At 44.2% G+C, this 23503-nt stretch overlaps 1 protein-coding gene across 1 annotated transcript; it reads left to right on the top strand.

The window, feature by feature from the left end:
- The first annotated feature begins 3813 nt into the window (after positions 1-3813).
- On the top strand, positions 3814-23233 carry hells (helicase, lymphoid specific). Its single transcript, XM_042009688.1, has 23 exons — positions 3814-4164; positions 4366-4463; positions 4592-4707; positions 4797-4919; positions 5358-5399; positions 5489-5519; positions 6636-6694; positions 6772-6813; positions 6965-7192; positions 9071-9253; positions 9332-9475; positions 13430-13626; positions 13833-13926; positions 14179-14340; positions 14878-15020; positions 15133-15277; positions 15404-15487; positions 15864-15983; positions 16064-16180; positions 16324-16483; positions 22465-22561; positions 22647-22723; positions 22796-23233. The coding sequence occupies exons 1-23, from the start codon at positions 4157-4159 to the stop codon at positions 22879-22881; spliced, it is 2556 nt and encodes an 851-aa protein (XP_041865622.1). The 5' UTR covers positions 3814-4156; the 3' UTR covers positions 22882-23233.
- Positions 23234-23503: the final 270 nt, after the last annotated feature.

Genomic DNA, 23503 nt, shown 5'->3' on the forward strand with positions numbered 1-23503 from the left:
GGAGTGGAGATGGGGGGTAGGTGAAAGTGGAGGTGAAGATGAAGGTGGTCGGGGGAAGGGGATGGTAGACGCTGGACTGGGGATGTGTGAAGAGGGGGGAGGGGGGGGTAGGGAGAGTGGGGTTTGAATCAAATCTGTTAAAAAACAGATTTAAATCATTGGCCCAGCGCTGGTCTCCATCAGCTGTCCCTCTGGCACCACTCTGTCCAAATCCAGAGATCTCCTTCAGCCCTCTCCACACGTCCCGTGTGTTCTTCTGCTCCAGCTGCTCCTCCAGCTTCTTCCTGTAGCTGTCCTTGGCTCGCCTGATCTTGTACTGGAGTTCATGCTGAACTCTCCTCTGCTCCTCTCTGTCCCCTGAAATGAAAGCCCTCTTTTTCTGGTTCAGCAGGACTTTAAGCTCAGGGGTCACCCAGGGTTTGTTGTTGGAGAAACACCGCACCCTCCGGGTTGGCACAGTGTTCTCCACACAGAAGCTGATGTAGTCCGTGATGCAGTGGGTCAGGCCATCAATGTCCTCTCCATGAGAGCTGCAGAGTGTCTCCCAGTCTGTGGATTGGAAACAGTCTCTCAGTCTCTCATTGGCCTCATCGGTCCACACTTTCACAGACTTCTTCTGTGCCAGCTGTCTTCTCACCCTGGGTGTGTATTCAGGGAGCAGATGTACGAGGTTGTGATCAGAGCGTCCAAGCGGGGGGAGGGGGGCGGAGGTGTATGCGTCCTTCACATTAGCATACAGTAGGTCCAGCGTCTTGTTCTCCCTGGTGTGGCACTTCACGTACTGGACGAAAGTAGGGAGAGTGGCAGAGAGCGAGGTGTGATTGAAATCCCCGCTGATCAGCAGGAGGGACTGCGGGTGGCGAGTCTGCATCCGAGTCACTGCGCTGTGGAGCAGCTCACAAGCAGCTGCTGCATCGGCCGAGGGAGGGATGTACACATTAAACAGTATAACGTGTGAAAACTCCCTCGGGAGGTAATACGGCCGCATGCCCACAGCGAGTAACTCAAAGTCCCTGGTGCAGAGCTGTTCCTTTACACAGGAATAGGAATAGCAATAGTGTATGCTGGGTAAATACATCTTGATAGACTCTCCATTTTCGTCAGATAAATTTGGCCTAATATAGAGAGGTCTCTTTGGAGCCATAGATTTAATTTTGATTTACATTCATTCATTTTTTTATCCACATTCATTGGTTGACTAAGGTGTTGATCTTTAGTAAGGTAAATACCTAGGTATTTAATCTCTTTTTTGATTGGGATGTGGCAAATTTCTTTTAGAGATGTATCTTGGATGGCCATGAGTTCATATTTTTAAGGTTTAAATATAGACCTGATGCTTTTGAAAATTTTCAAAAAAAATTTTATGGATAAAGGAACTTGGGTTTAATCTTTTAGGAATAGAGTTGTGTCATCCGCCAGTTGGCTAATGATAATTTCTGATTCCAATACATTCAGTTTTTTTAGGGTTGTGTGATGGTTCACCTTTTTATTTTAATAAACTGTTTTAGAAACCTTTTAATTTTTTTTAATTTTTTTTTATTGTGGTTTAACTCTGCTTCCCCTGATCCTAAAAGAACCCACGGGTGGCGGCCCTTATGGGGTCACACTGCCACCCGTGACACATGCATTTGGGTTGGTATATATAATATTTTTATCCAGTCTATAAAAGATTACCTGAACCCAAATTTGTTTAATATTGTGAATAAAAAACAGCCTGCAGGGTAGAGTTTCAAGACAAAAACCACTGCTGAGCAAAAGAACATTGAGGCTCGTCTCAGTTTTGCCAGAAAACATCTTGACGATCTCAAAGACTTTTGGGAAAATGCTCTGTACTGATGAGACAAAAGCTGAACTTTTTGGAAGGTGTTCCATTACATCTGGCATAAAAGTAACACCGCATTTCAGAAAAAGAACATCATGCCAGCAGTAAAATATGGTGGTGGTAGTGTGATGGTCTGGGGCTGTTCAGGACCTGGAAGACTTACTGTGATAAATGGAATTCTGCTGTCTACCAAAAAAATCCTGAAGGAGAACATCCGGCCATCTGTTTGTGACCTCAAGTTGAAATGAACGTGGGTTCTGCAGCAGGACAACCATCTAAAACACACAAGCAGGTCCACCTCTGAATGGCTGTAGAAAAACTAAATGAAGTGGCCTTAATAATAAAAACCTTCATTTAAAAACCGCATTTTGTGTTTACTTGTGTAGTTTAACAAATATTTGTTTGATCTGAAACATTCAAGTGCAAAATACATGCAAAAATAAGATCAGGAAGGGGTCAAACCACTGAATTTGTGAAAACAGAAAATAAAGATAAAAAGAACACTTGTTTCTTTGTAATATTAGAAAATATAGTTGTTTTTTTTACACTTTCTAAATTGGATGTGGGACATTTTTGTAAACAAATTTTGTAAATCCAGGTCCTGAGGACCCCCTGTCCTGCACGTTTTAGAGGTAACCCTACTTTACCACACCTGAATGAAATGAATGGCTCATTAACATGCAGTAAAGAACTTGACGAGGATGGTCATTAATCTGAATCAGGTGTGTTGGAGTAGGAACGCATCTAAAACATGCAGGGCAGTGGGCCCTAAGCACATGGATTGAGAAACACTCATTTAAGAGCAGAACACTTAAGAAGGTTAACAAAATGTATTCTTTATTTATTAGAAAGAGGGACATTGTAATATTGGGGGCGGGTTGAATGTCATTGATTTTAAGGTGAGTTAATTGAGTATTTAAGATTAATGATATTTTTCCATGTGTTCACTTTAGAGAAAAAGGTTAAGGTTGGATGGTAACGAATTTACATTTTGTCAAAAAGACAAATTTTCTGTGGTTATTTATTATCATTATTATTTGTAGTAGTATCTACATTACACTGTTTTTATTTGATGATACTGTTTTATGGACTATTTGTCCAAATTAATATGTAGGGTTGTGTATAATATTTTCATTATTGGAACATTTTACATGCACAATTGTAAATTTTCCAAGGTTTTTCAGATTTTGTTGTATTTAAGAATGATTAAAGTAATTTCTAAGCTCTTGTTTCTCAGTCCAGGTCCTCAAAACCCACTGCCTTGCACAAGTATTTCTACTCCAACACCACTGTTTCAAATTAATGAACTTCCCCATCAAGGTCTTTGCAAACCTGTTAAGGAGCCATTCCTTTTATCCAGGTGTGTTAAAGTAGGGTTACCTCTAAAACATGCAGGGTCACCTAAAGCGAAACACTTTTAGAAACAATACATTAAATGTGAACTGTGATTTATTTGTTTATTTCTGTTGTTTTCTTTTTTGTGTTGTATTTTCGTAAGCTACCTAGAAAATATGACATATTTTCTATGAATATCTGTGCCTAATTGTTTAAAAAAAAAAAGTTGGATGTGATCCATTTCCTGCTTGCGTCCACACTTTCGCGGGAATCGAGATGATTAATGTGCCGCATTTGTTTTATCAGAGGGGTGGTTCTTCCTTTAAAATGCTTGGTATTAACATAGAAGTTATCATATGTAAACATTTTTTATTTAAAATAATATTTTAATAGCAATTTATATGAATTTCTGTGTAATTTCTTTCATTTCTAATTCTAATTCTACTTCAATCTTTTGTTACACCCCTCTGTTTTAGAAATAATGGTTTCGTCTGAACTGGCGCGAAAAGAAGTAGCCCCGCCCACTAACAGGACTCATGGCTGCATCAAGTGAGACGAATCTAAATACGGACGAGCGGAAATGACGACGTTTTAAGCTTCACAATAAATAGATTTCAATGTAATGATTGTGTTGGTGCCTGTCTTCTGAAAGGTTAAAGACGGAAGTACATTTGAAGTACATTTGTAGTTTTAAACTGGCAGACAAACACGGTGTCCGCGGCACGTGCGTGGAAACCGGTGGATTTTTAACAGCGATATACACTGGTTTAGTTTAAGATAAAACTTTGGAAGCAAACTGCGGTGACTGAAACGTTTTTAGAAGAACCGGACCGAAAACTAGAAGCTTTACAGAGTTTTGCTTTATGGCGGATTAAATAAGCTGCAGTACTGATTGTGTAACTGCAGCTTTTTTTTTTTTACTTTTTTGTTGGAAAACAAAAAAGGTTTGTTAAAGTTTTCAGAAGCATTGAAGCAGTCAGGTCATCCCCGTTAACAACTATGAGCTGGTGAGTTGTTAAAATAATTATTTGGCATCATATAAAGTAAGGAGTGTTAGACGGAGAAAATGAAGATTAGTGGATTATTTAAACCGTGTTCAGGTCCCTTTCTGCGCATTTATTGTTGGAAGATTGAAGCAGGTGAATTAAGTGTATCCTTCCTCTAGAATAAATAGACCCTGTTGATTCTAATTTGATCTTCACTGACAGTCTGAAAGAGGAACGTCGAAGTGCATCCCCTCAGTGTCCCAAACCTGACGAGTCTGAGCAGCCGCTGGGAACCGCCATGGAGACTGAAGCTGCCGATGGTCAGTGAAGTGGATCCGACCTGAGCTTTAGTTTTTAGGCTGAGGCAGTAGGCAGGTTTAGGAATTTCACCAGGAAGGATAAATGTTCAGTTTCTGAGGGTGTGAACTTCTGATGTAATTTTCTGTAGATACGAGTGTGAAATCTGAAAACATGTCTCAAGTGGTCATCACGAAGGAGATGGAGGAGGAAGAGAAGCTACTGATGGAGGAAGGAGAGCGGAAGGAAAAGGAGATGATGGAGAAAGTACGTTATTGAGGTTCATGTATCCAGTTTTATTCTGGTTCAGGTGTAAAATGGCTCCTGCATTAAAATGGGATTATTTCCACGTCCAGGCCCGGCAGTCGTGGGAGAAGGACTCACAGGACATGAGGTTCAAGAGACTTCAGCATCTTCTCCAGAAGAGCAACATCTACTCCAAATTCTTACTGACCAAGATGGAGCAGCAGCAGAATGAGGTGCGCTGGTCGGTGGGTGGATGGTTGAGATGTGGGTGAGGGTGGATGTTGGAGAGGTGGGCGGTTGGATGTTGGAGAGGTGGGCGGTGTAGGCGGGTGGATGTTGGAGACATGTGCGGTGTGTGAGGGTCTATGTTGGAGACATGGGCGGTGTAGGCGGGTGGATGTTGGAGACGTGGGCGGTGTAGGCGGGTGGATGTTGGAGACGTGGGCGGTGTGTGAGGGTCTATGTTGGAGACATGGGCGGTGTAGGCGGGTGGATGTTGGAGACGTGGGCGGTGTGTGAGGGTCTATGTTGGAGACATGGGCGGTGTAGGCGGGTGGATGTTGGAGACGTGGGCGGTGTGTGAGGGTCTATGTTGGAGACGTGGGCGGTGTGGGCGGGTGGATGTTGGAGGTGCTGCCCCTGATTGGAGATGCTTCTGTTTCCTGCTTCAGGAAAAACTCCGGAAGGACAGACTGGAGAAGAAAGCCAAGAAGGTGAGAGATGCTGCAGAGAAGCTGGAGTGGAAACGGGTTTTGGACCAACGTTTCATTAGATTAAATCATCGAGTGTTTCTGTCTTTTAGGTTCAAACCTGTAGCGGAGACCCTGAGAAAGGTGAGCTGTTCTTTCATTTAATCTCCTAGAAACTAAAGATCCAGTGTCAGGGCTCTAGAGTACAAGCGGAGTTACGAGGAGTACGACGGTTGGTTCTTTTCCTTGTTAGAGAGCTTTTCTCTACCCGGTAGATCTCTACTGGGACCAGAACGACAGCAGGATAAACACCAGTTAGAGAAGAGAGGTCCTCTCTGCTGATTGGCTCTGTTGTGTTACTCATCCAGAACGATGAAGAACACGGATCACAGATTTGACAAAGCTGGAATAAATTGTGGAGTACGGTGGAATTTGCTCCTGTGTGGGTGTGATCTGGTATCTCCAGTAGTTTCAGAGTTCTTCATGGTTCCTGAACCACACGAAGAAGAAAATCTGGATGAGAGATGAATGCATTTTGACGTTTGTGTCAGGTCACATGAACTGATGGAGATCAAGTCTCCTCCAGAAGCTCAGCGGAGGAGAAGAAACTGACAGAAACACAGATGATGTCCTGAAAACGAGGAAGTCCAACAAAACACGAAGACGCTGCCTGAGTCGGTGGTGATGCTTCAGGATGAGAAAATACTGCTGATAAACCAGGTGGAGGAACCAGAGCAGCCTCCATCAGTCTCACCTGAGTGATGGAGCTGCACCTGGTGAAGGTCCTGGAGGAGATATTAATCATTGCTGATGAAATTACTGATAGGGGAGGAGACACTGGTGTGTATTTAAAAACAAACCAAAAAACTGGATGTTTTATGAGCAGTTATAAACATGTTAAAGTCACCAGATTCAGTTCAAGCAGATCATCATGAAACGGATGAAAAATAAATCCAGAGGAGAGGAATGTTCCAGAAGCAGAAGATCTTTAAGGTTGTTTTCAAAGATTTTTCCTACTTAACCTTCAAATAAAGAATCAACACTTCCTAGAACCTCTTTCTGGTTCGCTGTTATTTAAGTCATCAGTATATCTGGGCATCGATCCGAAGGAACGTCTTAGAACGGATTAAAATGTGGACTTGACAGCGACACTGGGAACACCGGGGGGTGCAGAAAGTTAGCGTGGAGCCCAGTAATCAGGTTTGAGCCTGATGGAGAATAAGCTCGTATCCAGATACTGACTCGTTTCTGTCTGACCAGATAAAAAGAAGAGGAAGAGAACCGACGAGTACAAAATAGCCGATGTGATGTCAGCGGAGGTAACGTCTGCATTTCTCTCCTTCGCGAGTTTCTTCAACTCGTCTCTTCACTGAGTTTCTGTTTGTTTGTTTTCCAGGAAATTATGTCTCAAGCCAAGAAATCAAAGGTGGAGGAAGCGGTAACGACCATTTTTCTTTCCAGACTCACTGGCCTTTACAGCGTCATCATCTCCTCTTTCATCCAAATGCTCCAAGTTTTTCTCTTCACTCAGTTTCACCTGCTGGGGAATAAAAGCCCTCCTCCTAACGTGTGCCGTGTCCCGTGTTCAGAACGAGGCGCCGACCCAGAGGAAACTGGAAGCCGAGGACATCGAGAAGATGAGTGACTCCAACCAGGACATCAAGAACCGCCTATCGGAGACGGTTCGAGACAATGCCAAGCACCTCCTGCATCCTCAAAGGAAGGTGAACGGGCAGCCGGTTTCTGTCCAGCAGCCAGAGCTCTTCACTGGGGGAGTCATGAGGTCCTACCAGATCGAAGGCATCGAGTGGCTCAGGGTAAGGGGGGGGGGGGCTGTCTCTGTGTTCGATGAGGTAGAAAACAGGAACAAAAACCAGCGTATGCCAAGCAGAGCCAACTTCTGCCATTAATAAAAACCAAACCACGGCAACTCTGACCAGACGTACGCACAAGATCGGGAGAAAACGCCGACGGTCCAGAATAAAACCAAAGAAAGGATGTGAAACGTGAGACATTAGTTCAAAATCAGACCTTTTACCCCACAGTAGTTATTAAAGCTGTTTACTAAAACTAATAAAGACACATTTGATATTAATCCTCCTGGAAAAGGAAACAAGAGAAACGGGGATGTATGTTATTAATAACCTCAGCCACTAAAATATCTTCTGTCATTGTGAAACAAAACTTTCACCATATAAAAGCCATTCAGGCCAAATAAGGCGACAGTCTGCTGCCACAATGTGCCAAAGTAAGTTTGAAATGAATAATAATTTAAATTCAAATCAATTAATATCAATAATGGGATGAAAAATACTTCCTCTCCAAATAGAAATTGTAAAACGTGTCTGAGATGTTATTTGTGTAATGTGTGTGTTCCATAAACATTTTTTTTTACATGGTTCTATTTTTAACACTGTGAGCTCTGATTATCTTTTCTTGTTCAGCAGGTAGATGAGAAAGTGGGTCAGGTAGACGTCGGGATCGAACCTGGGTTGGCTGCTTTATATAGGCTAGCGCCTGCTATGCTATGTTAGCTAAACACTGAGCTAACAGGAGAGTTCAGCAACCAAACCAGTTATTTTCCTCGTCTTTCCATCTGGTCTTTTTGTTCCTGAAGCAACATTTGTGCTGCTCTGGTCTGTTGCCTCCACTATTGGGAAAACTCCCGACCTCCACATCATTGTCGGGAGGCGGAGGAGAGGTGGTTACTCCTGGATGAAGGTGTGGCTAGCTTCAGGGTTAGCTCCCTTCATTTTACCCAGCAGCGCTGAAGACTCTGCTGGAAGTAGCAGAGCTGTGCAGTGTTTATCACTAAAGCTGGTAGCAAAACATTCACCACTGAACAGGAAGTTTGTTACAGCGACTTCCTCTGCGCCGACATCTCCCCCCTCCTTTCCTTTCTCTCCTCTCAGCTCTTGAAGGAGCCACGCTGTTATTTTAACGCTGTAAACGCCACCATGTCGCTGCACAGACGCGCAACTCCTTCACATAAAACATCCAACCGTCCTCCAGAAATGGTGTCAACTTTGTGCACGTTTCCACTAATTGATTAGTGGACTAGTTCACATCCTTAGTAAAGACACGTAGTGGCTTTTTGGCTCAGCTGGACTACGGTGAGACTCCAGAGTGAGCAGGTTTTCAGAGACCAGCAGAGACCGGTTCCGGCTGCCGCGGGCTCTGCTCTCTGACCTCTGTGATGCTGATTTTTCTAACAGATCAAAAGAAAGCTGTGAAATGAATCATTTTCTGAAAGAAAAAAAGTCCACTTCCAAAAAGCTGCTGTCTAAAGTTACAGGTTAACACATTAATAACAGATTTTTCTGGGAAATGAAACCTGACATCAGAGGCTGTGTAGCTGTATTATGTAAAAACGTGGTTTTAATGACTGACTGACTTGAGAAAATTTAAGGTTCATTGATGCTGGTGCTGTTTGGTCCGATTTTAAAGAAACCCTGGTCCACTTCCACGGATAGTACGGTTCACTCGGAGCCGTGTGAACTGGCTGAAACACCAGTTTGGTAGAAAGAAATTGGTGCTGATAGACATGTTTCTGTTAGCCAACAGAGCAGAGTCATGACAGGAAGTGAGAAACATGCTGTTCCTCTGCGTCCTCACCTGCAGCATGGAGCTCTTATCTACCTGGATGCCCCACACCTGCTCTGGTTGGATCTGACCTGTGTTGTTCTGTCTGACAGATGTTGTGGGAGAACGGGATCAACGGGATCCTGGCTGATGAGATGGGACTGGGGAAGACCATCCAGTGCATTGCTCACATCGCCATGATGATAGAGAAGAAGGTGATGGGCCCTTTCCTTGTGGTGGCCCCTCTCTCCACTCTGCCCAACTGGATCAGTGAATTCAGACGCTTCACTCCGGAGGTAGAGGATGATGATGATATCTGATGATGGGGGCATCTGGTGGTCTCTGCTAGGACTCAGCCATCATGTCTGTTCCAGGTGTCGGTGCTGCTCTATCACGGTCCCCAGACAGAGAGGGCCAAGCTGCTGAAGCAGATCCGCCGGCCTCAGGGGCCCCTCAGCATGTTTCCGGTAGTCGTCACGTCCTTTGAGATCTCCATGATTGACAGGAAGTTCCTCCAGGTAGGGTCGCTGTTTATCCTTCAGTAAACATCACATCACTAGTTGTAAACAACATCTTTACTAACTGGAAACAACATTTTATTAAGGCTATCAAACAATTAAAATATTTAATTAGAGTAATCGCAGCATAAAATCATGATTGACCCCCTTCAAACTATACCTGAAGGAGCCGAATCTTACAGCATGTAATGTTCTTCCTTATGTTCATCATCTCTGCCATGTTCTAGACCATAATTCATACAGCGTCATCTCACCAACCGTTTCCATGGTGATATCTCTCATAAAACCACCAGATGTGACGACTGAAGTTAAACAGTTAATGTTGATGAAGAACATCTGATAGAACTGGTGATTTTTCCTTTTATGTTAGTGTTTGTGCAGCAGTTTTAAAAATCCTACAGCAGCATCACACAAAGTAACACCTGCTGATAAAATACATCATTGGCTGCTTGTTTCACTGGTTTTTTCTTCCTTTTTTTTTTACATCAGATGATCACTTTAGTTGTAATAAACAGTTCAATATTTCATAAAATCTAGACCTAAAAAAAGGTCTCATCTGTGCCCCCCTTTTCCTGGTCAGTGCTCCTGGCCCCCCATCAGAACTTTTCTAGACCCACCCCTGCATAGCTGAAGTATAAATAATTTCTACCACTTGTCAAGTACTTTGTTAGAAAAGGTCCTGCTGAAAACAATACTTTTTTCACTGGGTAAATATGTGCGAACACAGGACGGCCACACTTCTGCAAAACTGCGGGAAAAGTTTTTGAAGTGTGGGTAAAGTGCAGGATGCCAAAACACCCTCATCTTCCACGGTGCGAGGCCCATGAGCTCCACCAGAGTTCAAATCCATCCATAGAGCCGGCCGGCTCATCTTGTTCCATCTCATTGTAAACATGTCATCACTGACTGTAAACGTCAGACCTGTATAAAGAAACATGACTACCACACCCCGGATATCTTGTCACCAGCGTTGACTTACCCAGACATTCTGGATCCCGTTAAGAGGTTCCATGAAGCTGGTTATCAGCTCGGTAATTCAAGCCAGGGTGGAGTTTGCAGCGTCTGACCAATCAGACATGGAGAAACCCTGCAGAGCAGCAGACTTCACCATGGAGGAGCAGACGATTCTTGAGGAAATATGAAGAATGTAAACACATCATCCAGGCCAAAAGCAGCACTGATCGCTCATTTTCACTTTATTACGGCACAGATGTTCCAGGCAGAGCGTTTCCTCCCTTTCCTTCATTATTCATTTATACCTTCGCCAAGATGGAGGTCATCCTGTTTCACAAAGTTCTGGACAGATTTAATTTTTTTTAGGAACTGTCAGAAATAGAATAAGGAACGAGTGATTACATTTTAGGGGTGATCCAGATCACCGCTGGCATCCAAGATTTTTTTAAGCGATTCTTTACTATGGGGGGAGATGGGGATCATTTTGCCACTAGAGCTTCTAACCAAAAAATTTTTCCCACAATCATTGGCAAAATAATTAAAAAATAAATGTCTTGGTGGAGGTCTGCACTTCTGGTTTCCAGTGAGTTTATTAGAGGCTTAGCCCCTCTGTGAGCACGTTTTGTGTTGGAATAATATTTCATCACCGTGACGGCACGAGTAGTTTTCCATAAATTCCTGGTTCTGCAGTTCTGCCATGTTTGACCTAATTGTTATTAACCTCGTTCTTTCAGATGCAGTAGTAGAGCTAGACAGACTTGGGAACAAGTCAAGAAAAAGGATAAAAACATACTTTAACAGTCAGTGACAAGGCCAGGGGTGATGGAATTCTGGCACCGTGCCGGAATGACGGCATGTGGCCGTCTGTGATGGGAGAAGGAAAAAACATGCCGAACCTCTTGCTCTGTTTGCACACAACGCTGCAAGGACTTAACTGTAACGTAGGCTCCCAGTAGAGGTCACAAGTGAGACTGGTGCGGGGCTAAGCATTGTGGGAATTGTAGGAATTAATGGTTTGTTGCGTTATTGCTCATTTAGTTCTTCTTTGATTGCCTCAACTTCCCATAATGCTTTGTGCGTCAACCACAACAGCGAGTTCTGTAGTTCGATTAGTAAAAAGTTGGGCCAATTAGAAGAAGAACTGGAGCAGGCATTGTGGGAATTAACAAATTGGGTTCAGATCCAAGTGAAAGATAGCTGGAAGCTAAGTTTGTGAAGCCCGGAGAAACCATCCTTATTGATAAGGGACTGAAAAATGGGCGTGGGCAGAGGAAATCAGTGTGGATTGCAAGCCGTATGGGCGCTAGTAGCTTATTAGCTAATAGAGCTTATTGAGTGTGCGGTTAGAAAAACAGTCTTGTTTAATGTTGCATTTTTCAGCGTATTTTTTAAAGAAAAAGATAATATTTTGTCCTGACATCCCTGTGCCTTATAACCAGGAGAACCCTTCGCCGCTAACGGTGAACCTTTGATCGCTAACGGTGAACCCTTCGTCGCTAACGGTGAACCTTTCGTCGCTGACGGTGAACCTTTGGTCGCTAACGGTGAACCCTTCGTCGCTAACGGTGAACCCTTCGTCGCTAACGGTGAACCTTTCGTCGCTAACGGTGAACCTTTGGTCGCTAACGGTGAACCTTTGGTCGCTAACGGTGAACCTTTGGTCGCTAACGGTGAACCTTTGGTCGCTAACGGTGAACCTTTGGTCGCTAACGGTGAACCCTTCGTCGCTAACGGTGAACCCTTCGTCGCTAACGGTGAACCTTTGGTCGCTAACGGTGAACCTTTGGTCGCTAACGGTGAACCTTTGGTCGCTAACGGTGAACCTTTGGTCGCTAACGGTGAACCTTTGGTCGCTAACGGTGAACCTTTGGTCGCTAACGGTGAACCTTTGGTCGCTAACAGTGAACCTTTGGTCGCTAACGGTGAACCTTTGGTCGCTAACGGTGAACCTTTGGTCGCTAACGGTGAACCTTTGGTCGCTAACGGTGAACCTTTGGTCGCTAACGGTGAACCTTTTGTCGCTAACGGTGAACCTTTGATCGCTAACCGTGAACCTTTGATCGCTAACCGTGAACCTTTGATCGCTAACTGTAAACATTTTAAGACCCAGAAACTGAATTCTTTAAATACTTCTGATTTTCCCTTTTCATGAAGGAAATGTTTACTACAACCTCAACATGCTCAGGTTCTTCAGTATAACCTCTGATCAGTATTCTCTCACTTCAAGCTGCTTTATTAACATATCTGACACAAAAATCCACAAACATTTATTTACAACTAAAGAAATGCCTGTCCATCCTAGTCTTACACTGGGATAAATGTTTTTGTCTTATCAAATTCAAGCATCATATCTCTGGTTTTCCATCGACATTAAACATAAACTGGGAGAGAGTTTCCGATCTGAACTTCCCCGTGAAGCTGACAGCAGCTCCAGGTCACCAGGTTTATGTGATGTCAGTGCTCTTACACGTGCACAGTAAAAATATCTGGTTAAAAAAAAATCCTGTTGAGTAGCTTGTTGGTGAAGAAGCCAGTGATTCTGATGAGGGTGCTGTGATGCCTGATTAATGAATGTTTAAATTTAATGTTTAAATGAATGATTTTGTTCTCCATTCATCCTTCTATTTAGGTTTTATTAGCACAGGTAAAGGAAGGAATCTCAGTAAAGGCAGAGGCATCATCCATGGATCTGATCAGGATGACATAATTGGATCACGTGACGGCATAAAACCAGCTGACTGGAGCTGCCGTCAGTTTCACTGGGGCGTTCAGACAGTTTTTGTTTGACGTTGATGCAAAACCTTATGATGGTTTGAACTTGAGAATATCTGCAGTTTACAAAAACTCTGAACATAATTTAAGTGGTTGATATCAGAGAGTCCACCGGTGGTACCCGTACCACTGTGTGAGAACTGCATACCTGGCTGCTTCCTCCTGGTGACCTGCTGGCTTCAGTATGTGTTGAATGAATCTTTTCCTCCTGTCTCCTGCTCCATCCAGCGCTTCCAGTGGAAGTATCTGATCGTGGACGAAGGTCACAGGATCAAGAACATGAACTGCCGTCTGGTCCGGGAGCTGAAGATGTTCCCCACCGATAACAAGCTGCTGCTGACGGGAACGCCGCTGCAGAACAACCTGGCTGAGCTCTGGTCCCTCCTCAACTTCCTCCTTCCAGAGGTCTTTGATGACCTGAAGAGGTGATTCTGATATTACTAAAAGTTTCCTGTGGCAGATGATTTTTCATCCTCCTGATTTTTCTTTGGTTATAACTGAGACACCAGCAGCTCATGATGTGTAGATCAGAAATGTGGACAACCTGTACTGGTCTCCCAGTAGCTGCAGATCCTGTTTGAGTCCTGAACCTGGTCCATCTTCTGCGCTTTAACCTTTTGTCTGTCTGCAGCTTTGAGTCATGGTTCGACATCAACACGCTGGGAGAATCTGAGAACGTGGTGGTAGCCGAGCGGGAGCAGAACATCCTGAGCATGTTGCACCAGGTCGGTCCTCCAGAGTTTCTCCAGACTTCACTGCTGGAAATATTTTAATTTTCTTAATGCAAATTCCAAGTTAATCCCTTTTTTTCTACTTGATCTTTAAAACATGAAGTCAGTTTAATGTCTTGTTTTATGAAGCCAGAATGTTCTGCTGTAAATTGAGATGGTTTGATATCAGAGATCCAGTAAAGTTTATTCTCACACTCAGATGTTATCAGAACACGTTGAACAGACTTGATTTATTTCCTGTTTCAGATTCTGACTCCGTTCCTGCTCCGAAGGCTCAAGTCCGATGTGACGCTGGAGGTTCCTCCAAAGAAAGAGATCGTAGTTTACGCTCCTCTGACGCCCAAGCAGGAGGTTTATTACTCCGCTGTGGTTAACAAGACCATCGCTAAGATGCTGGGCCAAGAAAAGGTACCGGGCCGGAGAGATTCTGATCAGTTCTTATGATCAGACCTGTTCTGTTTACAGGATCCTAAACGTTAGTCTGATCAGCACGTGTGATCAGAATCATTCTGACATGAACAGAACTGTCAGATATGCCAGAAACAGCAGAAACAGATTATTTATCACCATCTCACTGATTTCAGTTTCTCCTCCGTAATTAAATTACGTTCTTCTGCACCACAGCTTCTGTTTGCTCCTCACATTTTCTTCCACTAGATGTAACCTCGAATAAAACAAACGATCCAATCTCAGCTGCAACACAAACGAGCCAATCACAACCTTTTCATTTTTATTCTGATCAGGACTGTAATCCAAAGACGGGTATCCATGGAAATGTGGCTGCTGAATAACGTCCATCTGGTTGTTTCTTTGCTGACTGGTTGATCTTTTTAAATGATTACTTCACCAAACTCCACGGTCATCCATGTGATGATGTTCCATCAAGCTCCTCTTTCTCCTGGTAACTAAAGACTAACCAGTAAAACTCTGCGTCCTCCTCATCAGACAGAAGCTCCCGTCCTCCTGACGCCAAACGGCAGACCCAAGCGGCGAAGTCGGAAGGCGGTGAACTACAGAGAGACAGAGGCGGACACACCATTTGCCCTGGAAAAATACCTGGAGCAGGTCCGGAAGGAGGCGGAGCAGAGGTTGGTACTGCCTCTATGGACCGAGATCACTGAGGGGGGTGGTAGTGGTTCTGTCCTCTGCAGCCCCCCTACTGAGTCTAACAGTAACCTGCTCACTGCCTGTCTCTTCCAGTCCCTCTCCAGTCCTGGATGTCCAGAGCCCACTGGATGCTCAGATCAACCTGAAGCTGCAGAACATGTTAATGTTGCTGAAGAGATGCTGTAACCACCCCTACCTGGTGGAGTACCCCCTGGACCCCGCCACCCAGGAGTTCAAGGTAACCCGGCCCCACCTCTGTGACGGTGATGGACCTGCAGCTGCTGATCTGGAGGCAGAAATGTGATGATCAGAGATCTGAAGGAGCTGATGGCATGTTCTTCTTCACGTCTGATCCTGGCTGCAGGTTGATGAACAGCTGGTGCAGAGCTCTGGAAAGTTCCTGATCCTGGATCGACTGCTGCCTGCCCTGAAGAAGAGAGGACACAAGGTGAAACCGCTGCTTTGAGACCTGCTTTCATTTAATCTGATGTGTAGATTAATAGAGTAAATTCACTGAAAGTAGGAAGAAATCATTTGAAGCTCGATGTTCACCTCTTCTCCAAGAGGCCTACTCACTCTGCCTCTGTCTAAAATGACATGACCCAAAACAAATGAAGTCTATCTTCTCAACTACAAGAGCTGAATAGACACACAGCAATCTCCAAAGTACCCTCTAAAAGTAACTGAAGGGCCTTTATCTCAGTGTCCTGCACGTTTCAGGCCTCGGGCCTTCGTCAGGGAGACTTTTCGGATCTGATGTGAGAATCAGGCGGACCTGCTGAATGAAGCCTGATCGGTTCTGACGTGAGCTGGTTGTTGTTTAGGTTCTGATCTTCAGTCAGATGACGTCCATCTTGGATATCTTGATGGATTACTGCTACCTACGAGGCTTCCAGTTCAGCCGACTGGACGGCAGCATGTCCTACGCCGACAGAGATGAAAATGTGAGTTTGAGCTGGGATTTCCTGATTCATACTGGATCCTCAGAGTTTCTGAGTTTTACTTGGATCTTCTTCTCCTTCAGATGACCAGGTTTTCCAAAGATCCAGAGGTGTTCCTGTTCCTGCTGAGCACCCGAGCAGGTGGTCTGGGGATCAACCTGACAGCTGCTGATACCGTCATCATCTTCGACAGTGACTGGGTGGGTGCAGAGTTCTGTCTCAGTTCTGCTGGTTTTTACTGGACCAGATGATTCCATCTCTTCTTAGGAGTCTCCCAGATGTTAACTCATCAGTTTCACAAGCGTTTCATCCTGATATAACTGTGTTCAATACCCCCCACCAGAACCCCCAGGCAGACCTGCAGGCTCAGGACCGCTGCCACCGCATCGGGCAGACCAAACCAGTGGTCGTCTACCGGCTGGTCACAGCCAACACCATCGACCAGAAGATCCTGGAGAGAGCCTCGGCCAAGAGGAAGCTGGAGCAGCTGGTCATCCACAAGAGTGAGTAAAGTTTGTGTCCACCGTTCTGCTCCCCATCAGCAGGCAACGCTTTTCTGTCATCGTTTAGATGGTTGGAGGTCAGTAGAACTTCTTATAAAAGAAATGTTGCTTTCATGAGCACAAAAACATGGTCTGGAACATCAGACCAGACCCCAAATCACTATTTTAAAACCTGGATTTTCTCCACAAAGTCTATCAATCAGTTGTATTCGCCAAGTATGAACACATACCAGCAGATGTTTTTACTCTAGTGAAAGTATTAGAATAAGTAAAAAGTAATAAAATAATAAAATTCACAACTACAGATATCAAATCAATATACACTGTATACAGTAGATGCAGTAGAGGAGCAGTAGAACATGAAGCATGAGAGATGAGGGGCAACCGGTAAGTAAGTAAATGTTTATTTATATAGCACCTTTAAAGATAAAAATCACAAAGGGCTTAACAAGAAGATAAAACACTAAATAACAGTAATACTGGAGTTAATAAAAACAAATAAAACTAAGTAAAAGCAAGTTTAAAAAGATGTGTTTTTAGCTGCTTTTTCAAAGAGATCATGGAGTCCACAGATCTCAGGCTTAGAGGAAGGGAGTTCCAGAGGACAGGAGCCTCTGCTGCAAAGGCTCTGTCCCCCTTAGTTTTCAGCCATGTTGGTTTAACAACCAGCAGTCTTGATGACTCGATCTCAGGGACCTGCTGGGCACGTAGAGCTGTAGGAGATCCCTGATGTATTCAGGTGCCTGGTCATGTAGGGCTTGATATGTAAACACCAGAATTTTAAAATGCACCCTGTAATAAACAGTTAGCAGTTTATCTGTTCGATAAAGTAACTGCAGTGGGGAAGAAGCTGTTCTGGTTCCTGTTAGTCCTGGTCTGCAGGGTTCTGAGGTGCCTGTTGGTCCTGGTCTGCAGGGTTCTGAGGTGCCTGTTGGTCCTGGTCTGCAGGGTTCTGAGGTGCCTGTTGGTCCTGGTCTGCAGGGTTCTGAGGTGCCTGTTGGTCCTGGTCAGTTCAAAAAGTCTGTTTGCAGACGAGTCCTCTGACGTTTCCTGACCTGCTCTGAATACTGGAGGACTACAGGTCCTGAATAGAGGGCAGGTTCCAATGATGCTCTGCCGTCCTCACGGTGCGCTGTAGTCTGGTCTGGTCCTGCTTGGCTGTAGCTCCAGGCCACACAGTGATGGAGGAACACAGGACAGACTCCATGACTGCTGGATAGACCTGCAGCAGCAGCTTGCAGAGCAGTTCGTGGTTCCTCAGGAGCAGGAAGTCCATTCATTGCTGAAAAATACAGGAAACATTTAAACAACACAATTTAACTCGTCACTAAGTCAATCACGTGTGAAATCAAACTGTCCACTTAGGAAGCAACACTGATTGACCATCAGCTCCACATGCTGTTGTGTAAATAGAAAAGACAGCAGGTGGAAATTATCGGCAATTAGCAAAACACCCCAATAAAGGAGGTTCTGCAGGTGGTGACCACAGACCACTTCTCAGTCCTGCTCTCTGGCTGATGTTTTGGTGACTTTTAAATGCTGGCGGTGCTTTCACTCTAGTGGTAGCATGAGACGGAGTCTACACCCACACAAGTGGCTCAGGTAGTGCAGCTCATCCAGGATGGCTCATCAATGCGAGCTGTGGCCAGAAGGTTTGCTGTGTCTGTCAGCGTTGTGTCCAGAGCATGGAGGCGCCACCAGGAGACAGGTCAGTACATCAGGAGACGTGGAGGAGGCCGTAGGAGGCAACAACCCAGCAGCAGGACGCTACCTCCACCTTTGTACAAGGAGGAACAGGAGGAGCACTGCCAGAGCCCTGCAACATGACCTCCAGCAGGCCACAGATGTGCATGTGTCTGCTCAAAAGGTCAGAAACAGACTCCATGAGGGCCGAAGTCCACAGGTGGGGGTTGTGTTTACAGCCCAACACCGTGCAGGACGTTTGGCATTTACCAGAGAAAACACCAAGATTGGTAACTTGGCCACTGGCGCCCTGTGTTCTTCACAGATGGAAGCAGGTTCACACTGAGCACATGTGGCAGACGTGACAGAGTCTGGAGACGGCGTGGAGAACGTTCTGCTGCCTGAACGTCCTCCAGCATGACCGGTTTGGCAGTGGGTCAGTAATGGTGGGGGGTGGCATTTCTTTGGGGGGCCGCACAGACCTCCATGTGCTCGCCAGAGGTAGCCTGACTGCCATTAGGTACCGAGATGAGATCCTCAGACCCCTTGGGAGACCACATGCTGGTGTGGTTGATCCTGGGTTCCTCCTAGGTTCCTCCTGATGCAAGACAATGCTAGACCTCATGTGGCTGGAGTGTGTCAGCAGTTCCTGCCAGACGAAGCATCGATGCTATGGACTGGCCGCCCGTTCCCCAGACCTGAATCCAGCTGAGCACATCTGGGACATCATGTCTCCATCCACCAACGCCTCATTGACCACAGACTGTCCAGGAGTTGGCGGATGCTTTAGTCCAGGTCTGGGAGGAGACCCCTCAGGAGACCATCCGCCACCTCATCAGGAGCATGGCCAGGCGTTGTAGGGAGGTCCTACAGGCACGTGGAGGCAACACACACACTACTGAGCCTCATTCTGACTTGTTTTAAGGACATTACATCAAAGCTGGATCAGCCTGTAGTTTGTTTTTCCACTTTAATGTGGAGTGTGACTCCAAATTCATGTGCCAGCACATTCAGCTATGTAAAGAACAAAGTGTTTAATAAGATTTCATTCATTCAGATCTAGGATTATTTTAGTGTTCCCTTTATTTATTGAGCTGTGTACATTCGCTGTTGGGCCTTCTGGAGGATGGAGCTGATGTTTTCCTCCCACTTCACATCCTGAGAGATGATCGTGTCCAGGAATCTGAAGCTCTCTACTAGGGCTGCAAATAATGATAGGGAAGAAGATGATGTTTAACTCTGTAGGTTTTTCTTTTTTATTTTCTTTTGTTGACAACAGTTGACGATTAAATTCGTTGACTATTGTCGACAACGTGAACTAATCGTTGGGGGGGGTGTCTCCTGACGTCTACAATCAAATGGTTTTTGAAGCATGATGAAAATTCACCCACAAGGAAGTTTGGAGTCTCTAGTGAATGCACACAACTGTAAGAAATAACTGAGGGAGCTTCCAGGGCAGGTAAAGGTTCATCATCTGGCATGCAGATTTGTTCTGATGGGGACAGACCTACCCACCTCCTTCTGTTTTTCCTGTCACCTTGACTCTCCAGTTATGTCTGAAGGGGCTCCCAAAACCATCCATGACGAGATAGGAGTCATGGTCCTGCTCAGTAAGCCACGTTTCATTAGGCCATAACACAGCAGTCTTTAAAATCCTTTTGGAGGCAAATGTTTCGCTGGAGCTGGTCCATTTTGTTCCTGACAGATTCAAACCTGCTTCTAAACCATGGCTGGATGATTCCATCCCTCAGACGTTTGTTCAGGTGCACAGAGACGAGGGAAAAGAGATCGACTTCAGGTCTCGTTGAGGTCGTTGAGGGATTGCCTCTTCCACTATCAGAAATCTGCTAAAACACATTCTATTTTGAACCTGGTGTCAAGTACCAGCCACAACACGCAGATCCTTTTCTGCACTTTTAATCCTCCACAGGTGCTCGTCATAAAATGAAAATATCATGAAAAGGTTGATTTATTTCAGTAATTCCATTTAAAAAGTGAACCTGGTATAATGTCAACATTCATTCCTCACAGACTGACATATTTCAAATGTTTATTTTAGTATTGATTATAATTAAAATTAGTGCTGGGCAACGATTAAAATTTTTAATCGCAATTAATCGCATCATTACGCGCAAAATGTCTCTTTCCTTTAAAAAAAAAAAAAGGCCTACAGCTATAAAAAGAAAATGCAGTAAGTTTTGGTTTACAAACACGACATCAGGGGTCTCCAACCGGCAACTCTGGAGCTGCAAGTGTCTCTCTGGACCTTCCACAATGTCTCTAAATACGTGGCTAAAATATTTTTTTTTTAATCTATCTTTCTTGTCATTAGGTTGGAAACCATGGACTTTTTTTTCCTTTCTTTTACATCATTTTCCACAAATATCTACATTCCTTAGCAAAAAGTCTGTCTATCCTCTTTTTTTTTTTATAAAGGTGTTATGTTTTTCTTTATTTTAAAACCTTAAAAATTTAAATTAAAAATATGGTTCTTCAAAAATTACAAACATCCTATGGTGGCTCTTCATTAAAAGATATATTAAGCTGACTTTTTGATAAGTCTGGTAACATTTGCGTCTCTAAAGGAGTTTTATTTAGCTGGCTGAGGGAAAAATGGCTCTTTGGATTGGAAAGGCTGCAGACCCCTGCACTAAACACATAAACAGGTTTAGCAGCAGTTTTCTCTTTAAACACCAACAGTTAAAATATTTCTTCATATATAAAATCACATATTTATGAGAAAGAAGGATGAAATGTTCAGGATTTACTAACTAAAAGGTAAAAAGTCAGCAGGATGAATTTAAAGCTGTGAAGCTGCTTCCTTCTAAACACAGAAGGAACAATATGTGATGAATATCAGCATCAGGTGAACAGACAGAAAGCAGGATGAGAATCTCACAGCTTCTAGATGGTGAGGAGAGAGAAATATTCACAATATGCACAATAACTTCCATCCATGCACCTTCACTGCTTCATTATCCAGGTTTCTGGATATAAATTCTCTAAACTTTCATTCTTAGCTTGACTGTTTAGCTTCACCTCTGCACCTGCAGCCTCCGCTACCGGGAGTTAAGGGTTAACATCTGGTTTCCGGGTGTAGCGTCAGGTCTGTAGATGTAACTATAAACATGTGTGGTATCCACAGAAAGTCCAGAATCTCAGCTACCAGCTCAGTAAACCCATTTCTATCACCAACACACACAGTTAAGACAACAAACAGCTCAAAGAGCAGCTACACAAAGTCCAAAGAATATTTAAACACAAATGATGTCTCCCCGTGTCCACCTCACGACATGAACACGAACAAACGGCTCCTCTACTGAAAGCTCACATCTCACAGATTCCACAGCTGGAAGTTTCATCTCGATACAACCAAGATTCACCGAACCAGAGACAGAAGAAGACCCGATTTATGCTGCACGTTTGTAAAAGTCAGAAAGCATGTTTTACCTTTGCTGTCTTGCATAAATTAAAACCGCATTTATTAAAAAAAATAATAATAAAAAAGTTTCCCGTCCAAAAATTACGATGTTCTGTCTATCTGCATGTATTTTGACAAAGAGAAACGTCGGCTCTTTTTTTCTTCTTCCTGTTCCAGACAGAAAATGTGTCTTCATTTTAATAAACCCGCTCTCTCCTGATTACATTATCACCGCTGCAGCAGGGAAGAGAGACATGGACGCCATGTTTCTGTCATCAAAGCCAGCGGCCAGAAAAAAAAAAAACATTAACGCGCGATTAGAAGAATTAACAGCATTAATTAAGCGTTGCGTTAATTCAGCGTTGCGTTAATTAAGCGTGATTAACGCGTTAGCGTGTCCAGCACTAATTAAAATACATGTGAGGTTTGTAAAGCGGACCTTGTGTACCACGAAGTACGTCTGCAACGCTCGAACATTTCAAGAGGAGGAACGTCGGATTTACAGAACAACCTCATGCAAGATTTAAAAGCTGAAAGTGAAATAAGATCATTTAATAATTATGATACAGAAGCCGATTGGTCGACTAGTCGTTTTAATAGTCGGTGACTAATCGACCATCAGAGTGTTTAGTTGCAGCCCTGCTGACGTCCTCATGTGCAGCACCTTCATTCTCACTAAGAGAAAATCTTTGTCTCTGGCCAGATTGCTGTCAGTAGGTCTTGGTGTCTTCCTTCTGGTTGGACGCTGTCCCACCGCAGCGCTCAGCTGTCAGATCAATGTTTTAACGTTGCATGTATGTTATTGATCATTGATCATCCAGAGTGTGAGTTGGAAGAGCTGCATCAGTGACGGTGTGTTTGCTGTTCTCCTGCACAGATAAGTTTAAAGGAGGGAAGGCAGAGCTGAAACAGAGCAGAAGCTGCATCGATCTGGATGAGCTGCAGGAGCTGCTCAAAGCTAAAGGGCCTGAGAAGTAAGACATGAACAACCTCTGAACTTCAGATAATCTGGGTTTAACCCATCAGTTAACGGAGTAACATCCAGCTGTTTGTCCTCAGAGAGGTGAAGGCTTCCAGAGGGAAGGTGATCAGCGACAAGGACCTGGAGGCTTTACTGGATCGCAGCGACTTACTGGGTGAGACTCCATCTCTACTTCTCTCAGGAGGGGTTTCTGTTTTTATCTCCAGTAACACGTTGTTGTTTTCAGACAAAGACAAGGGGAGCATGAAGGAGAAGGTGGGAGTGTTCAGAGTGATTGATGCCAGCCAGTCGTCGGAGATCACTCTGACCTGAAGCTTCACCAGATGTTTTCCAGCCGAGGCATCCTGCACCTCCTGACTGTACAAGAAGACCTCCTTTCTGTTTCTGACCTGTGGAGCATTTCTGTTTTTATTGTTTTCTTATCAGACGTGATCTACTGTTTAACCACTGTGTCCAGTTTGAAGATGACTTTCCCAGATTGTGTCAGAGACAGATGAGGACTTTCCCGTCCTGGGTTCATGTGCAGAGCATCTTAGATGGATCTTAGACACCAAACAGCTGCTGCCGCATGACGGACTCGGCTCAGTATTAAAGCACTTTGATGCAGCTGACACACACAAACATGTTTTCTTTGGTCTTTCTACAAATAAACAGATTAAACGTGTCTGTTTCTCTCCTGACTGATAAAAGATTTATTCAGACAGTTTAGGTTGTAGAAGCTGCTCTGCAGCAGAGTGGAGGCGTGTGAGTTTTATTAGATTTATTAGATTAGATTTTTTCCCAGGTCTGGGCTGACTAGATGGGTTTTAACTGACCAGGACCTCCATCAGGCCAGATGCTGATGGTCTGTGGAGGGAAAAAGTGCCATAATACATTAATACAGCACCTAATACTTCATGTAACTGAATAATTAAATGTAGTTATTTAGCAAAAT

This window comes from Melanotaenia boesemani, chromosome 16, assembly GCF_017639745.1.
Source record: "Melanotaenia boesemani isolate fMelBoe1 chromosome 16, fMelBoe1.pri, whole genome shotgun sequence".
Lineage (NCBI taxonomy): Eukaryota > Metazoa > Chordata > Actinopteri > Atheriniformes > Melanotaeniidae > Melanotaenia > Melanotaenia boesemani.

Bases quoted from the DNA above. Each gene is read 5' to 3' on its own strand.
- hells (XM_042009688.1), top strand. The intron at 6,695-6,771 runs GTAACGTCTGCA...TTTGTTTTCCAG, and splicing joins CCGATGTGATGTCAGCGGAG to GAAATTATGTCTCAAGCCAA. The intron at 13,627-13,832 runs GTGATTCTGATA...GTCTGTCTGCAG, and splicing joins GTCTTTGATGACCTGAAGAG to CTTTGAGTCATGGTTCGACA.